The sequence below is a fragment of the Grus americana genome, chromosome 3 (assembly GCF_028858705.1).
Source record: "Grus americana isolate bGruAme1 chromosome 3, bGruAme1.mat, whole genome shotgun sequence".
Classification (NCBI taxonomy): domain Eukaryota; kingdom Metazoa; phylum Chordata; class Aves; order Gruiformes; family Gruidae; genus Grus; species Grus americana.
This window is the reverse complement of record NC_072854.1, coordinates 3,100,359-3,115,847: the sequence shown is the minus strand read 5'-3', so window position 1 is coordinate 3,115,847 and position 15,489 is coordinate 3,100,359. Positions and strand designations below refer to the sequence as shown.

Here is a 15,489-nt window from a genome sequence, read left to right as displayed (position 1 = left end):
ACCTTAAGGACAGGCAATCAGTTCCTACAGCAACTGGAAATCCCGAGTGTGGTGTGGGCACATTTTGCGGCATCTCCAGAAAGAGCCTAACATGGCAATCCTGTTAGAGGTAGCTCCTCTCAAGCTTGCCTCAGGTACAAATCTGATAAAAGGACAGATTTCCTCTGGCTTTTGAGACTGGAATGAACTAAGAATCAGCTGAGCAGCAAGGGAAGATGGGGAGATAATTTGTCTGGCACAGTCTGTCTTTGGAAAAAGCAGGCAAGACTTCAGCAGTGGATTTACAAGCCCGAAGACTGACTATGTGATGCACGTTTTCAGTCACTCCAAGCTTGGAACAAGATCTGGTCTGCTGGGTAATTACAGGAGATGTTCAGGGAGCTCGTTTTGGGCCTTCCTGAGCCTAAAACCTGAGCTGGTGAGGAGGAAAGCACATCAAATGAAGATGTGGAGAGAAGTGCCATGGAGAGCTATCCAAAAGGAAATGCTGTGGAGCTGTGTCTCTGGGTCCCCACCATCTAGCCCTCAAAAACAGCTTTATGTGCTCTGCTGCCCAGAATTGACACATCAAGGCGGGCTCCTACAAGCTTTCCCAGATGAAACCACATCTGTAAGAGGACACACCAATGACACATGTTCTTCAAACTTAGTGATTAAGACAGCCTGCAAAATAGGAAACACGTGAGAGGCCGAAGCCCACACCTCCCACTGCTCTGAGAAGTATTGCAAGCAGCAAGTTGGATGGGTGGGACAAACCCATCCCCACTTCTCCTACTGAAGCTGTTTCTCCTAGGGTACTCCATAGCATATATATAACCCATAGGATCCCATATCCATATAGGACAACCCCTGCATCTCCTACATCCTTTGGCTGTAGCTTTCAGTCTCCACTCTGAGAAGCCCATCAATAAAATGATGATTTCTGGCTGTCCTGCTATTTTGACTGTACACGCACTGGGGCAGAGACCGCCCGACATTACATTTGCACAGCACCTGCCATAATGAGCTCTGGTCTTGGTGGGGGCTCCACAAGCTATTGAAGTAGAAATAATTAATCATAGGAATAATTACTTTACAGTGTGGCCAATAAGAATTCTACTCCTCTGCACTGTCATGCATGATAATACAGATTTAAAAGCCCTGGTGTTTAATTAGCAGGCTGCAGCCTTTTATAATATTTGATACTTTTTTTAGATCTACCCAGATATATACTTAGAGCCATGGAACACATCGCAGACAACTTTTTTTTTTTTGTGATTTATTGTAGTGCAGGAAACAAAATTGATTTCTTCGTGCGTTTATACACTTTTTGGAACTGTCAAAAAGAAGTATCGCATTACAATTTTTACTTTTTCTTACTCAAATTGTTTCAGAAAATAGGCACTATAGGTGATATTACATGTTGCTGTCAAAGTAGAATTGTGAGAGGATTACTGATCTTATAAATTCACCGTTCTCAAAGACATCAAATTACAGGGTTGTGATAGTTAAGATGAGCCCAACCATGTCTCCAGAAGTCAAAGCTCTCATAACATGAGCAAATTCATTAACCCAAGAAAATAAACATATCTGAAGGCATTAGCTATTCAACGCAGTTAGCAGGTGCAACCACATCCTAATTCATCCTTTTAACAGCATTTCAAGCCAAATTTTTTTAAAAGTTCCATTTCTCTCCCCATTACAAGATTGCAAGGAAACCCAGTGAGCTGCACAGAGCAAGAAGCTTCATCTGCCGACAGGCGCGATTTCTGCCTCTACTTTGGCTTTTTATGTTGGTGAATGGGAAACGGCTCGGATTATGGAAAGCCGCCCCAACAAGTTCCCACATCTTTATGCACTGATGCTGAGGGCGTACTGTAACACCTACCAGGGTTGTCGGTCTTTTTTCAAACTCCCTAAACTAAAGTGGTGCCGACGGAGTAAACACAGGCTATTTCGTGATCCCAATAGGGCAGGAAAGCCCTGTTCCCCCGAGGCCGCAGTATCCACCGGGGTTCTTACTGAGGTACTGCTGATGGTAATCTTCGGCATAATAAAACTCTGGAGCCTCACGGATTTCTGTTGTGATGGGACCAAAACCGCCCTCCGTCAATACCTGTCAAGAAACACGATAGAAAGCCATTAGTGGTTTGCTGGCTTCTGTGCTGATGGATGACGTTAGGTTTTCTCACAGCAGGAGCCACAGACATCTCTCAGCGCTTGGACCACATTTGCAGCACATCCCTGAAAGCCCTTTATCCTTGCTCTCACGTTATTTTGCTAGGAGGCATTGTGGGCATGAAAGTAGGTGTTGGTGAGAGGAGGTAGTGCACCCTCCAGTTTTAATGGCTCATTTGTTTAATTTGCTATGGCCACACATTCGTTCTCTCCTCTTTATTACCCAAGCCAGGCAGCGATGTGGTGCCATCAATGAAAGTGGGAAACAAATGTGACAGGCAGCAGAGCATACTTTGATCGAGCCTGGCCAGCTGCCTTGCAGTGTCCAAGAACTTCACCTGGCAGGTGCCTCAGCTTTGAAATGTGCTATCCACCCCAAATGTCCTTATGCCAAGAAGAATTTCTGGGTGAAATTTTCACCCCACTGATGTCATTGACAAATATGAGTATTTCGGCTCTTTTCTCAGTCACTGCAAACACATTCTTCAAAAAGAACTGTTCCATCATGACCAGAAAGATATTTTTAAAGGCAAATTATGGCTCAGTTCTGCCAATACATGGACCAGAAGCAATAATCACTTTGCAGGAAAAGAAGAAGGAATGTGGGTAGAGATTTTAAGTTAGACTTTAATTTCTTTCCGATACCCCCTAACTGAATTTGAAACTCTGGAAAGGTTTCTGACAGCGGGCACTTCTTTTTAACATGAATTGCCATGACATTTTTCCTACTGAATTTTCCTTTTCTGAGGAAACCAGTAAGCACCAACATTTTGGAGCCAAGTCTCATCTCAGTGGGGACATAACTTGTGCTCGCGGAAGTCCATGATAACCTAATAAGCACTTTAATTGGTGTCAAACTACTGCTGCAAAGTATACATGTAAAGTACTGAACGTAGCTAGAATTGCATTGCTATCAGCCAGACTTGGCAGTAAGATCAACTGTCAGAACAAAGATTTGAGATTACCAGATAAATATGTGTTCTCTCATCATACTAACAAATAAACCAAATAAAAGGAAATCATCACACAGAATCACAAAAACAGAGCTGGTAGCCCTGTTGTACGTCATCACATCCAACTTCCTTCATTGTGAGACAACAAATGATAGCTGCCTTACTCCCAGCAAACATTTGTTTAACTGTTTCTGAAAGATCTTCAGAGATGCGAATCTTCCAGTTTCCTCAAGGAGGCCATTCCAATATTTACCATCCTGTTAGAGAGTTTCTCCTAAAGCCTAGCCCAGTTAAGCCCACTACTTTCATTTAAACCCACTACTGTGGTTGTACTTAACATGGAGGCGGAAATGAAATTATTCCCTTCCTCTTCACAATAATCTTCTACATACTTGGTGGCTGGGCAGAGAGAAAGATGACATGTAATGGAAATAATGCTTCCTCACAGCATTAGCTAACACTTAAATAATAGGTGATTATTTGGGACCGAAAAGGCTTTAAATTTCCTACAACAGGGTTTCCTAGACCCTACTCAGCACAGCTAAGTACCAACCACAGTCTGACATCAGTTGCTGGACTCTGGTAGAGCATTAATCTGATTTATTCTGGTAATTACACTGTCTGAAGGATACATTTTGCTGTATTCAGTTTTCAGTCAGGAATGAAGTCATAAGATTGATGCAAAATCCGTGACTGACCTGTCTGGGGAGCCCTTGGGTTCCCAATCCTATATCTAAATTCTCAGTGCAGGTTAGGAAGATGTCAGCTAGTTAATTCATTGTATTTAAAGATGGCAGGGTAACAGGCCCAATTTCACAGGAATCTGGCTTTATTTCTCCATGTAAAATCACCAAAGAGTGTTTTCCATCTTTGGGACAGGCTTTGTCCCAAGGGAATCAGATTATTTACCTGTCAGATGTGTGAGCGAAGAAGATAAAAATGTGAAGGTATGTATCACAACATGTCAGCAGCAACTAACACAAAGAGGTGTCAACACAACTGCTTTTATAAAGCAGTATTTCACTTACTTTCTAAGCTTCCTAGCAAAGAAAAGCACTTTTAAAATTATCTTCACTACAGAAAGATCGCACAAACTCTGTCGTCATGGGCATTAGTCATTTACTTGCTGCTATAAATGCATGTAAAATTGGCTTCTCCCCCTTAACTGAGTCATGAGGACGCTGCTGGAAGGATAGATATTTTTCTACTGTGCAAAACAGTATTCGTTACAGATTTTTACCTGGGACTTTTCCATCATCGGCCTAATTTTGTCTGTTAGAAAATCCATTCTGTTCAATAACATACCACAAGAGGGCATAAACATCATTTATCCCTTTCAGAATTACTAACAGTCTATTAAAACACTGCACGCTGAATAAAGCAGAAGCCCAAGACGACTCATTATATTGCACTTTGGTCATTAGCAAAAGATACCAGCACTGTTGTCAGAAGCAGCAGGAACCCCAGGCTCCGACTCTCTGCCAAACACTACCTTGAATGTTTTGATTTTAAATGGGAAAATATTTTCCTCGCACTGACTGTGTCGATGCAAAGATAAAAACATCACTGGGAAAGATGATGAAGTTCATGATGTGCTGGCTCCAGCAGGTGTAAATCAGCCCACTGTTGATTGATTTCCTGCCACCGAGGCAGATATAATTTGATGATAATCCTGTTCTAGCAGACTTTTTAGTCCTCGCGCTCTCAAAAATTCCTGAGCCATCCGACGTGGCCTCCCATCACCACGCTGCAGCCAAAAGGGCTACTGCAGCCTTGCATGCAGAAATGGGAAGGACCAAATTAGGGAGAGTGTAATTAACCCTCGGACTTTCACTCAGTGTAGCAAAGTTTTAAGGTACTATTGGATCTTTTTTTTTCTTTTTTCCTCCCCAGTAATAGTCTGCTGTAATTCAAAGAGAATTAATTCATTAATTCATTCAAGGGAATTCTGCAGCTTTTGTCACAGGAAAGATCACACTAGATCACAGTGATCCTTTAACTGATTATAATCCAGTCCAAAAAACTTGGCAGGTTCTACCAGCAACAGGGCACACCAAACCAGAACCCAAATGTCACCCAGCTGTAGAGGACAGAGGAGCCGCGGCCAACTCGGTACATCGGGATAAGTGCTGGGGAACATGTTGGAGCCGGCACTGGGAACCTCAGCACTGCTACTTTTTTAACCAACCTCTACTTCCAGCATGTAAAAAATTTTATTTGATGAGTTTCCTAATTTATTATAACTTGTGGAAGTTTTTACCCGTTGTTTGCTTTAAACTTCTTGCCTGGCCATGTCATTGTATCCTCTGCTGCAAAAAAAATAATTCCTTATTCAGTTTCCCCCTAGCGATCTTGATTTTATAGCTCTGCCTTAATCCTGCTCATTCATTTCTTCAACAAGCTTCACAGGCTTAGACTCCCCACTTCATAACTCAGGTCAGCCTTCTTGCCCTTTTCTGCATCTTTTCTAGTTCTATTTTCCTGCTGCATTGAGATGGGGTGACTGGAATTGCACTCTATTCAAGATCACCACGGATTTATTCAGTGGTGTACTTACATTTTCTCTTTTATTCTCCATCTCTTTCCCAGCAATTCTTAGCATTCCACTTGCCTTTCTGACCTCTGCTGAGCACTGAGCAGACGTTTTCAAAGAACCATCTGCAATGACGCCAGGACCTCTTTCGCGGGCTAATTTAAACCCTATCATTGTGTCTGCACTTGACTTTTATCGACATGGAATTTCAGCAGCTATTTTCTTGCTCAGACGTTTGAAATTGCCAGATTCTTCTGCAACTTTTTTGTAGTCATGTCTACTTTTGCTTACCTGGAATAACTCTATACCATCAGCAGATTTTGGCACGTCACTATCGTCTGTCTCCCTTTTCCAGCTCTTTTATGAGTATATTGAACCACACAGGTTTGCAAGACAGGTAATTGGTAATCTCCCTTCACTGCAAAAACTGCCCACTTATTTGTATCTTTTATGTCCTATCTATAATGAGTTATTCACTCAGACGAAAAACTTTCCCTTTATTCCACAGCACCTGGCTCCCTTTTATGCACCCGCTCTCTTCAAAAAACTGTATTACGTGTGCAAGGCACAAGTTTCCTCTGCTAAAGTCACATCAACTCTTCTCTGAAACGCTGTATTCTATGTGTGCCTACTAACTTCTGATAACTCAAGCAATCTGCAGCATGAAACATCAGACCTAACTTGTCTATAATTGTGCTGGATCATCTTGGAGATACCTTAAGCACAGAAGGAGCCTGCTTTTCATTCCTTCAGTAGCAGGGCTGATTTAAATCAAAGCTTACTCGTGATGCTAGCGTGCAAGCAATTTCCAATTTAAGTTTTTTTCATACCTGAAGCCGACCACCACCTGGTTGCAGTGACCTGCCACCGTTCATTTCAGTGATTTGCTCTGAACCCCTTTGTTGTAGCTTGGACTTGAGACAGCTCCCCAAAACCGTAACCAGGACTTGGTGTGAGAAACCCCCAAATTCCTCAGCTGTGAACACAGACACGAGGAATTACGTAGCTTTCTGCTATGGTATTACCTGTGGCAAGGCCTTCATGGACAGCTCAAGCTTTGCAGATGCTTTTTCTCCAGAACTGATTCCTAAAATGCTCAACTATCCTAAGGAAAACATATTAGAGAACTAGTGAACTGGAGCAATTATAGTGGATATTTGGAGTTGTGCAGCACACACTGGCAAGAAGCAATTTTTCTCCTGGTGGCACCAAGACTGGAGGTGTGCACCAAGGCACTGTCTAGAGCACTTGGACCACAGGTGTTGGGCCATTAAATAGTCAGTGCTATACATGTGTACATCTCACGTGTAGGACCAGCAACTGGCACAAACATCACTGTCGGTAAAGATGTGATTTTGGACACACAGGTTTGGAACCGCAAGGGATCGCAGCAAATCAAACCCTATTTTTTTTTCCATTTGAACCATACCAGTTAGTTATCCAACTGTCTGCCACCTAACCCAGTGCTACCAGTCCCATCTCCGCTGCAGTGAGGGGATCCTGTGGCACGCGGATGCACTTAGAAAGATGTTAAGGGATGTCCTAATCATTTAGAGATATGGTATCATCTTACGGATGTTCTCGCTTTTTAACTCGAAGGCCACGCAGTGGGTCACCGCGACACGGAGTCTGCGTGTTAGCAAAATCGGTTTGTTCCACTGGCAGCAATTCACTTCAGTTACGCTAGGTGATACGAAATTCTGTCCTCAACAGGGGAGATTAGATGGTAGGCTGCCAAGGAATAAACCAAAGGAATAAACCACAGAAGGTTGTTCTTCACGTACTCCCAAGCAACTGTATTTAGCACGCGATACTTCTGCACTTTGATTTGCTACTGCCCTCTGAACTGACAGCAATTGCTGCTTCAGCTTTTTGTAGCCAGCTGATTATATTGAGCCAAACTATGTCAAAATATTTAATTATTTGACATTACAGCATGGCAACAACACATTCAAGGTGTTTGGCTCCTTGTTTATATTCAGATGGAAGTAGCTAATACTTGTAAAGTGCCTTAAGGATTTGGAATGAACTGTGCCAGAAAAGTACGATTCCCTTGTACCTCCAAATACTTGAAGGAACAGACTGGAAGCCACCGACACTTCGATATGTTGTGCTGAAAATGTGCGGATGGTGGAAGTTTAGAGAAGGGGTTGAACCCACTAATAAATTTGACAAAAAAAGCTTTAAAATTGGTTTTGTGAAATGAAACCGTTTAATTTTCTGAGCAGAGGCATTAGTAAAGCAGCAGAGTATTAATTGGTTTCAAGCATTTTGTGGCTTTTAATAAAAATGGCATCATCCTGTGTTTGATTCAATACACACTTTGAAAGCAAGCTCACAGCCTGTACGCAGGCCGCTGCAATATCCAGTTTGTCTCGTGCCTCAGCAAGTTACACGAAGCTACCGTATTTCTAACGGCCCCTCCAAAATCACCGACGTTGAAAATATTGCAGCGTATCTTGACACCCACGACAGCTTCTGCTTCTGTATCATCATTCAGCCTTGATGTAAAACTGTAAGGCAAGTCATCTCACAACGCTGAGTGCTCCAGCAGGGAATGCTTATTTAAAATCTCTAGGGCTACCCCTTTATTATATTGGATACTCAAAATTTCATATCATCAACAGCAATACTCAAATGCAGCTGCGTTTCCAAAAGCACCAAGAGTTAAAGGAACTCCACCACTTCAGGGGAAGGTCTGCAGAAATTAGTTGTACGGACTCAATCCTCTGTAGGATGGGAGTATGTGTTCATCCTAGATACATGATTACTGTGATATTTTTAACTGGAAAACAAATTAACTGACTTGCCAAGTTCGTGGATTAGTTGCTGGCAGGCCTGGGAGCAGAAATTCACTTGGTCCAGAGTAACCAACTTTGGTCCAGAGGAACTAACACAATGAGCAGCGTGAGGCCTCAATAATGTGCAATTAAGAAAGAATGTTTTATTTTCTCCTTCATTTGCTGAGTGTCATGTAGATATATCTCTCCTCCTCTGCAAGACAACCTGCTCTGCAGTATCACATCTCAATGACAGATTATTTTAAATGGTTTCCTTTGTGCTGCCTTCAGTTGGCCGGAGCACCTCACTGGTAAACACTCAACTGTTATTCTAGCGAATATTAAAATTCAGTTTGCCACGCCGGGTCCAGTCTTCCCTATGCCACTTACTGATGTTGGCTTTTCCAAACTAATTGATGCCAGTGACCTCTACAAAGCCCTGGAATGGGCTGAAATCATGTCTCACTGGTAAAATCTGCATTCACATCCATGTAGGTGACCTCCTTTTGGAAATCATGTGTTTACCCACAGCGAGCCAGATGGGAAGAAGGATCCTGCCAAGGAAAAGGTGGGAGCAGTGGCTGGCAAGTGCTGAAGTCTAACCCCAGCTACCACACTGGGCAGTGGTATGGCCTGGGACCAGATATCCATTCTCCTGTTTCCAGTTACCTCTCTGCACCGTGGGTTTCATGATATCGATATATGCTGCAAGAATTGATTAGCTAATATTTTGCACAGGGCTTTGGAGGACTACATAGTCAGTTAACGCTTGCACAGGGTTTTGGAGTGCTATATAATTATTAATATCCTTGCAGGGAAGCTATCTAGTCTCAGAGCTCGCTTTGCAGCATGCCTCTCACAAATCGGGCAAGATTGAAACCAGGAACAGTCGAATTATATTGGTATAAATTCTGCATCCTTCATAGTGTGGGCATACAGATCTAAGAGCACAAATGGTGAACCCATCTAAGAGCAGAAATGGTGAAACCCATTGACTTTACAGCTTTTGTTGGTCTTTGCTGTGATAGAAACCAAGCTGCTATGTGACTACATTGTAAGTCTGAAGACATAAGCATCCTATAGGGACTACACGTAACCTGGTCAAAGAGGAGAAATGCTGTTACATGGGCCTGCTGGAATTGTGCATACAAGTGTATTCTTCCAGCACAGCACAAGGAAAATGCAGATAAGAAGGAAATACAACAAAAACTTAAAAGATGGTGGTGCAAAGTCTAAGCTGGAGAATCTCGATTCTCGTCTATAAAACTGCAAAACTGACTTTGTCAGAGCTTTTGCCAGTTGCAAACACACACACACAACAGAGCGCATCATCTGAATCGAGTAAACTGAACCTAGCTAGAGACACAGCTTCACGAGCCTTAGGGGCAAGCCGCATGTATATATATAGTCTGTTCCACTGGTTTGAAGATCTGCTTCCTCTGAAATGCTTTTCTCTTAAATACTTAGCTTGAAGGAGGCTGTTTGGTCACTCATTCCTGCCAGAGGGGAAAGAATTGCTGGGCTTGGATATAAATCAGACCTGCCAAGGTAAATCACAGCTGGCCAATAGCCTAGCTATTTAACATATCTGAGGCCCCAAGTGGTTGTGCTCAGAGGGTCTAGGAAGGATCAAGAGTGCAGTTTGATATTTCCTACTGTTTTACATCTGAGCGTACTTCCTCGTTGCCCACAACAATCAGGTCTGACAGCTGAAATGGCAGATTTATACAGACAGACTTCTCTGTACCTTCTAGCAATGGGAAAAGGTGAACATTGAATTTGTCCTAAATTGTATTAAATGGAACTGACAGCAAAATAAAATCTGCAATTCTATTTTTTCCTGTTGGATACTGATCCTATGAACATGCATAGAAAGTAAGTCGTATCCCGCTCTCCATCATACCAAATTCTGGGTTCAAAGCTTTTGCTCCAGATACTGACTGGCATAACAGGATCAACTTGACCCACAGTCTTTACAAGCTTGACCTTCAGACTAGAGCTTCCTGAACACCCACCCTGCCTTCTCTTGAGGGAAGAAAGATGAAAGTGAAGAATGGCACCAGGGGGCATTTAGGAGGTATAGGAAGATAACATTAGCAAAGATAAAAGACATCTTGCTCAACTAGCATCTGGGAACTAATTAGGTGTTGAAGGAGCCATTGAGAGAGATGGAAATTCTGTTTGTCTAGCCAATTTTAACGCAGCCAAACAGCCTTTTACTGTACATCCTGCATGGATAATTTATGATGGCTAAGAAAAGATATGCCCTGTTCTGACTTTCAGCGATCTAAAGCTAAAATCTATTCCGTGGTTGGAGACAGCAGACTGTTCTTCCCTAATCACTCATCCATTACTCTCATGTTCCTGAAATGAAAAATGGTCAGGTCCAAACTGAGATGGGGCCACCGATAACAACCCACATACGGAGCAGTGAAGCTTAGCACAGAATCTTCCAAGTCGCTGCAGACCAGAACTGGTATCTCCACATGGTGCAGTCCAGAACAACTCTGAAAAGCTAACTCAGGTCCAAAAGCAACGTAATGGTAAGATCAGGCAAATCCATGCTGCCTGTGAGCAGAAGAAAACACTCCACATATAAATAGTGTGTTGACAAGACTTTACCACCTGCATTAGCTCAGTTATCTCTGAACCACGCTTCGTTGCAAAGTACAGACTATCCCGTGCGATGCAAGGTACTCCCTTGTGTTTGTATCCTTTGCAATAAATGGAAGTCACACGAATTATTTTTCATGCAGAGGAGTTGCAATGTAGAAGTAAAAATGTTCATTTCACATATTTAACGTAGAGAGCTCAGTTCAGCTCTACCGTGACATTGCCATAATTTTATTTTTCTCACTGGAGTCCACACTGGATTTATATCAAGTATTTCTTCTACAACACCTAAGCATGACAGTTTCTCAGGAAAACATGAATTTTTAAGAGGAATAAACAATTTATTTTTTGCTAAACACATCCTGAAAAATCCAGAAATTACTTCTGTTGTGATTGGAAGAAAAAACTTTCAGACAGAGACTGAGAAAATTCTGAAATCATAAAAACTGGTATACTGGAATATCTGAAAGAAGATCCTTATAATGGAAATTGTTGGGCAAGCTGTCATCTCTGCCACTTATTTTGCCTCTAATAACAAGCTCTGTTTTTCTATTCAGCCTTTCATGACCATTAGTGTGTAATTCTAAACCATCTCATCGCAACGAGCTGGGAGATGATTTTCATTGTGCTGTCCACCCTCTTTAGAAGATAGAGTTGTTTGTGGTGAAAGCCCTGAGCCTATTTTCTAGAGCAGCAGGACTATCACCCAGCTCGCCTCCAACTGTCCTCGTGTCTTTCAGCAAAACAAACACTCCCAATCTCTCTTTCTGCTTCTGTTTCTCCTTCTTTAAAATGGCACTAATGCTACCCATCCTTTTTTATTCCAGCTCTGCAGGGCACGCACTGATTCTTACAATGGCCATATGTGCACCACTTGGCACAACGAGGAGCCTGACCAAAGTTGCAGGCTCCAGTTGCCACAGTTAAGAGAAATATGGAGAAAGTTATCATACAGTATGCCTCACAGCTCCTCGGTCAGCTGAGACTGCAAGGGAAACTCTGGCCATACTGAGGTCAAGGGCATTTTGTCGATAAAGTTTGTTCAATCAAGTTTCATGCAGCCAGAGGAGGATATTCTAGACTGGAGAATGACTCACCTTGAATGCCTACCTCTAGACTCACCTACTAAACTAGCTGCTGTCACTGCTAAAGTATTTTCAGTCTATATTGCTGGTTTCTTATATAAGGAATGATCTCAGAGGGATCTAACATGGACCTAACGCTCCTAGCAATTTTCAGAAAAACTAATTGTTATGCTATAAATTAAATGTTCTACCCAAACAGAATCATAGAATCACAGAATCATTTAGGTTGGAAAAGACCTTTAAGATCATCAAGTCCAACCATTAACCTCACCCTGCCAAGCCCACCACTAAACCATGTCCCCAAGAACCACATCTCCACATCTTTTAAATCCCTCCAGGGATGGGGACTCCACCACTTCCCTGGGCAGCCTGTTCCAGGGCTTGACAACACTTTTGGTGAAGACATTTTTCCTAATCTCCTCCCCTGGCACAACTTGAGGCCATTTCCTCTTGTCCTATCACTTGTTACTTGGGAGAAGAGACCGACCCCCACCTGGCTACAACCTCCTTTCAGGTAGCTGTAGAGAGTGATCAGGTCTCCCCTCAGCCTCCTGTTCTCCAGGCTAAACAACCCCAGTTCCCTCACCTGCTGCTCATCAGACTTGTGCTCCAGACCCTTCACCACTTCGTTGCCCTTCTCTGGACACGCTCCAGCACCTCAATGTCCTTGTTGTAGTGAGGGGCCCAAAACTGAACACAGTATTCGATGGATGGGCTCATTAGATATCTCTTGTGCTCAAATGCATCTTAAGGGGATGGGATGACAAAGGATGCTACACCATGTTTCTCTGGTTTTCTTGAACAGTAAGATTTCATTCCTACTACAGATATAGGACATGACTGTATGCAATATAGCATAGCAAAGTGTCTAAAACTGCCTGGGTGGTCTTCCTTGTCTTTCCCATGGAGATAAGCACAGAACGGGAGAAGAAGAGCAAAGAGCCTTCGTTACCTCCCCCAGGCATCAGCAAACTGAGAGGAGTCAGACCCAGCACAAGATTGATGTGCACACCATTCACAGTCTCACCCAAATGTCAAATGAAACATAGAATTGAGGTCCCTCCCCACGGTGAAAAAGGCAGGAGGTACTTCTCAGTGGCAGATCTCACCGAACCGCGCAGCTACAGTTTTGTGAAATTTCCAACTAAAATTCCCACTCTGGTTTGAAATGGAAACCGTACCCTTCTGTGCTAAAATGTGTGTTGTCAGACAGCAGCTGCATTTCCAGCCTGGGTTTTTCTGACCTTTCTGTCTGACCAAATGAGTTTGGTGGAATATTTTCTGGATTTTTCATCTGCGTAACAGACCACAGACAGGTCGACCACTTCAAAGCAATTTGGATCCTTCAGGATGACAAACTGTTTCTGTTACTGAATACATGCATAATTACTACTAAAATTATATTTGAAATGTTTACCAGGGAATACAATTTTAGCCCATACCAAGGACTGAAAAGTCAAGAGAAAAATGAACAGAGCATGGTTTAATCAGAAGATAAGTAGTTTTCCAGCTACTATACATAGAAAAGGCTGGAAGAATGCATCCGACAAGCAGAAGAAAGTGTGAGGAGGGTAAAATTCTGCAGTGTTTTGGCTTTGGACTTCAGAAGGTAGTGAGTATGAGATAGTGTGAAATACAAAGAAGCCTTTGTTGTTTACATCTGAAGTTTAAAAGTGGCACAGTGTGAATAAACAAAGGATGTTCCATGAAACACTGCAGCAGTGATGTACTCACTCCGTTTGAGTTCCAGAAACGGCATGTAAATAGAGGCATCGCCTTCTTGTTTAAAAAGAAAAGGAGGTAAACTTTAAAGCTTGCCTTCCAGAAAATCTCATTTACCCAGATCTTTAGGTTTTTGATAGGCTTTTAAGTGGTAGAAAACACACAAGCTTAATAAGGCTAAGATCTGGATCGTTTAGCATTTGCTTTCAGGTTGGTTAAGCTTCTTACTAACGATAATAGTACACATGCTTTGGGAAACCTGAATTAGCTATTTGTTATCTTCTCTGGAAAACAAGTTTTGCTCTCAGGTACTGGGATAATATCAAGCAATTTATTTTTTGTGCAGACATGAATAAACCATACTGCCATGATAGTTCCACGAGTTAACTGATTATTTTACAGAAGGATGCACTATGATCATTGATAAGCACAGAATCTGAAGATACATAGATTCAGTTAGATAGTCAGAATGATATTTCACGTTGAGCAGTAACGTAGCATCAAAGGTGAATCAAGTTAGTTATGGTATCTGTACATACCTCTCAGTGCAAAGATCCCCCCATATTTGACGAATCTTTGATCAAATTTGATTTTAATTCAAAATATTCTAACCTATTCCTATGGCATAGATAGAGGGTAACATTTGATGAAGTTAAAAAAAAAATTGTTATGTTTTGAATTTGCTGTATGTGAGATCTACACTGGAGCCAGCAGATGAAAACACCTTTTGAATAAGCATGTACAATCCTGAGAATTTCTATACAGATCACTTTGGTTTTGCTTTTTTAATGCTGAAACCAACTGATCTCAAAGCGGAAGGCAGGGTAATGCTGTCAGCCATACACTTTGGATTTATTATAGTGAACTCTGGGTATGCAAGGTAGTTAGCTCAAGGTACCAGAGACATGCTCAGGAGGTTGGCAGGTCTCATAAAAGCCTGGTGGGAACCCCCATCCCGGTGCAGTGGCATCTAAGGGACAGAAGATGCCTCTCCAGGACATCATGAATGGCACTCGTGCATCAGACAGCAGAATTAAACCCCAGATGTCAGTCCATGTACCAAACCGGGCAGAACTGGTAAAGCACTAAAGGGAAATGGGCACAGCTGGGGTCAAACAGAAGCTGCTGAATCCAGCGTCAGTCACTGCATCACCTTGCTAGGGCCATATGTAAACATACATTCATCTGAAATCAGCTCCACAAAAACTGTCTAGGAAGATCAAACTGCTGGTGAGTTACTAGCACAGTTGCATGTGACAAAATAATACACAATTAATCCAATTTCTCTAATCCCTGTCCATCTACACTCTTTGGTGAAGATTTTGGTATGGACTTTGTTTTCGTAGCAAGCCGGATCACCAAAGAAAAATCTAAAAGACTTGAGTTATTCCTCAGGCATTACTACCCACTTCTTGTGTGAGTGCCCTCGAAAGCAGATGGCTTCTGCTTACAAGCCCACAGACAGAAAGCACAGTGATACTCCTGAAATCTGCAAACACGTGGAAAAGAAGTCAAACTTTGGATGCTAACTAGAAAAGTAGAAATACGACCTGCACCCTTCGCAAAGCAAGTTCACTTCAACAGCCCAAGCTCTGTGCATATTAATTTAATACAATTACTTTCCTTCTACAATTTTGAAAACTGGT

The 15,489-nt window shown here is 42.3% G+C and overlaps 1 protein-coding gene across 1 annotated transcript in view; it reads right to left on the bottom strand.

Moving 5' to 3' along the window:
• Positions 1-1,241: 1,241 nt before the first annotated feature.
• The window catches only part of MSRA (methionine sulfoxide reductase A), a 293,944-nt gene continuing 279,696 nt past the window's right edge, over positions 1,242-15,489 (bottom strand). The window contains exon 6 of the mRNA XM_054821004.1: positions 1,242-2,095. Coding sequence (XP_054676979.1) covers positions 1,931-2,095 — 165 coding nt within the window. The 3' untranslated portion in view covers positions 1,242-1,930. The remainder of the gene's footprint in view (positions 2,096-15,489) is intronic.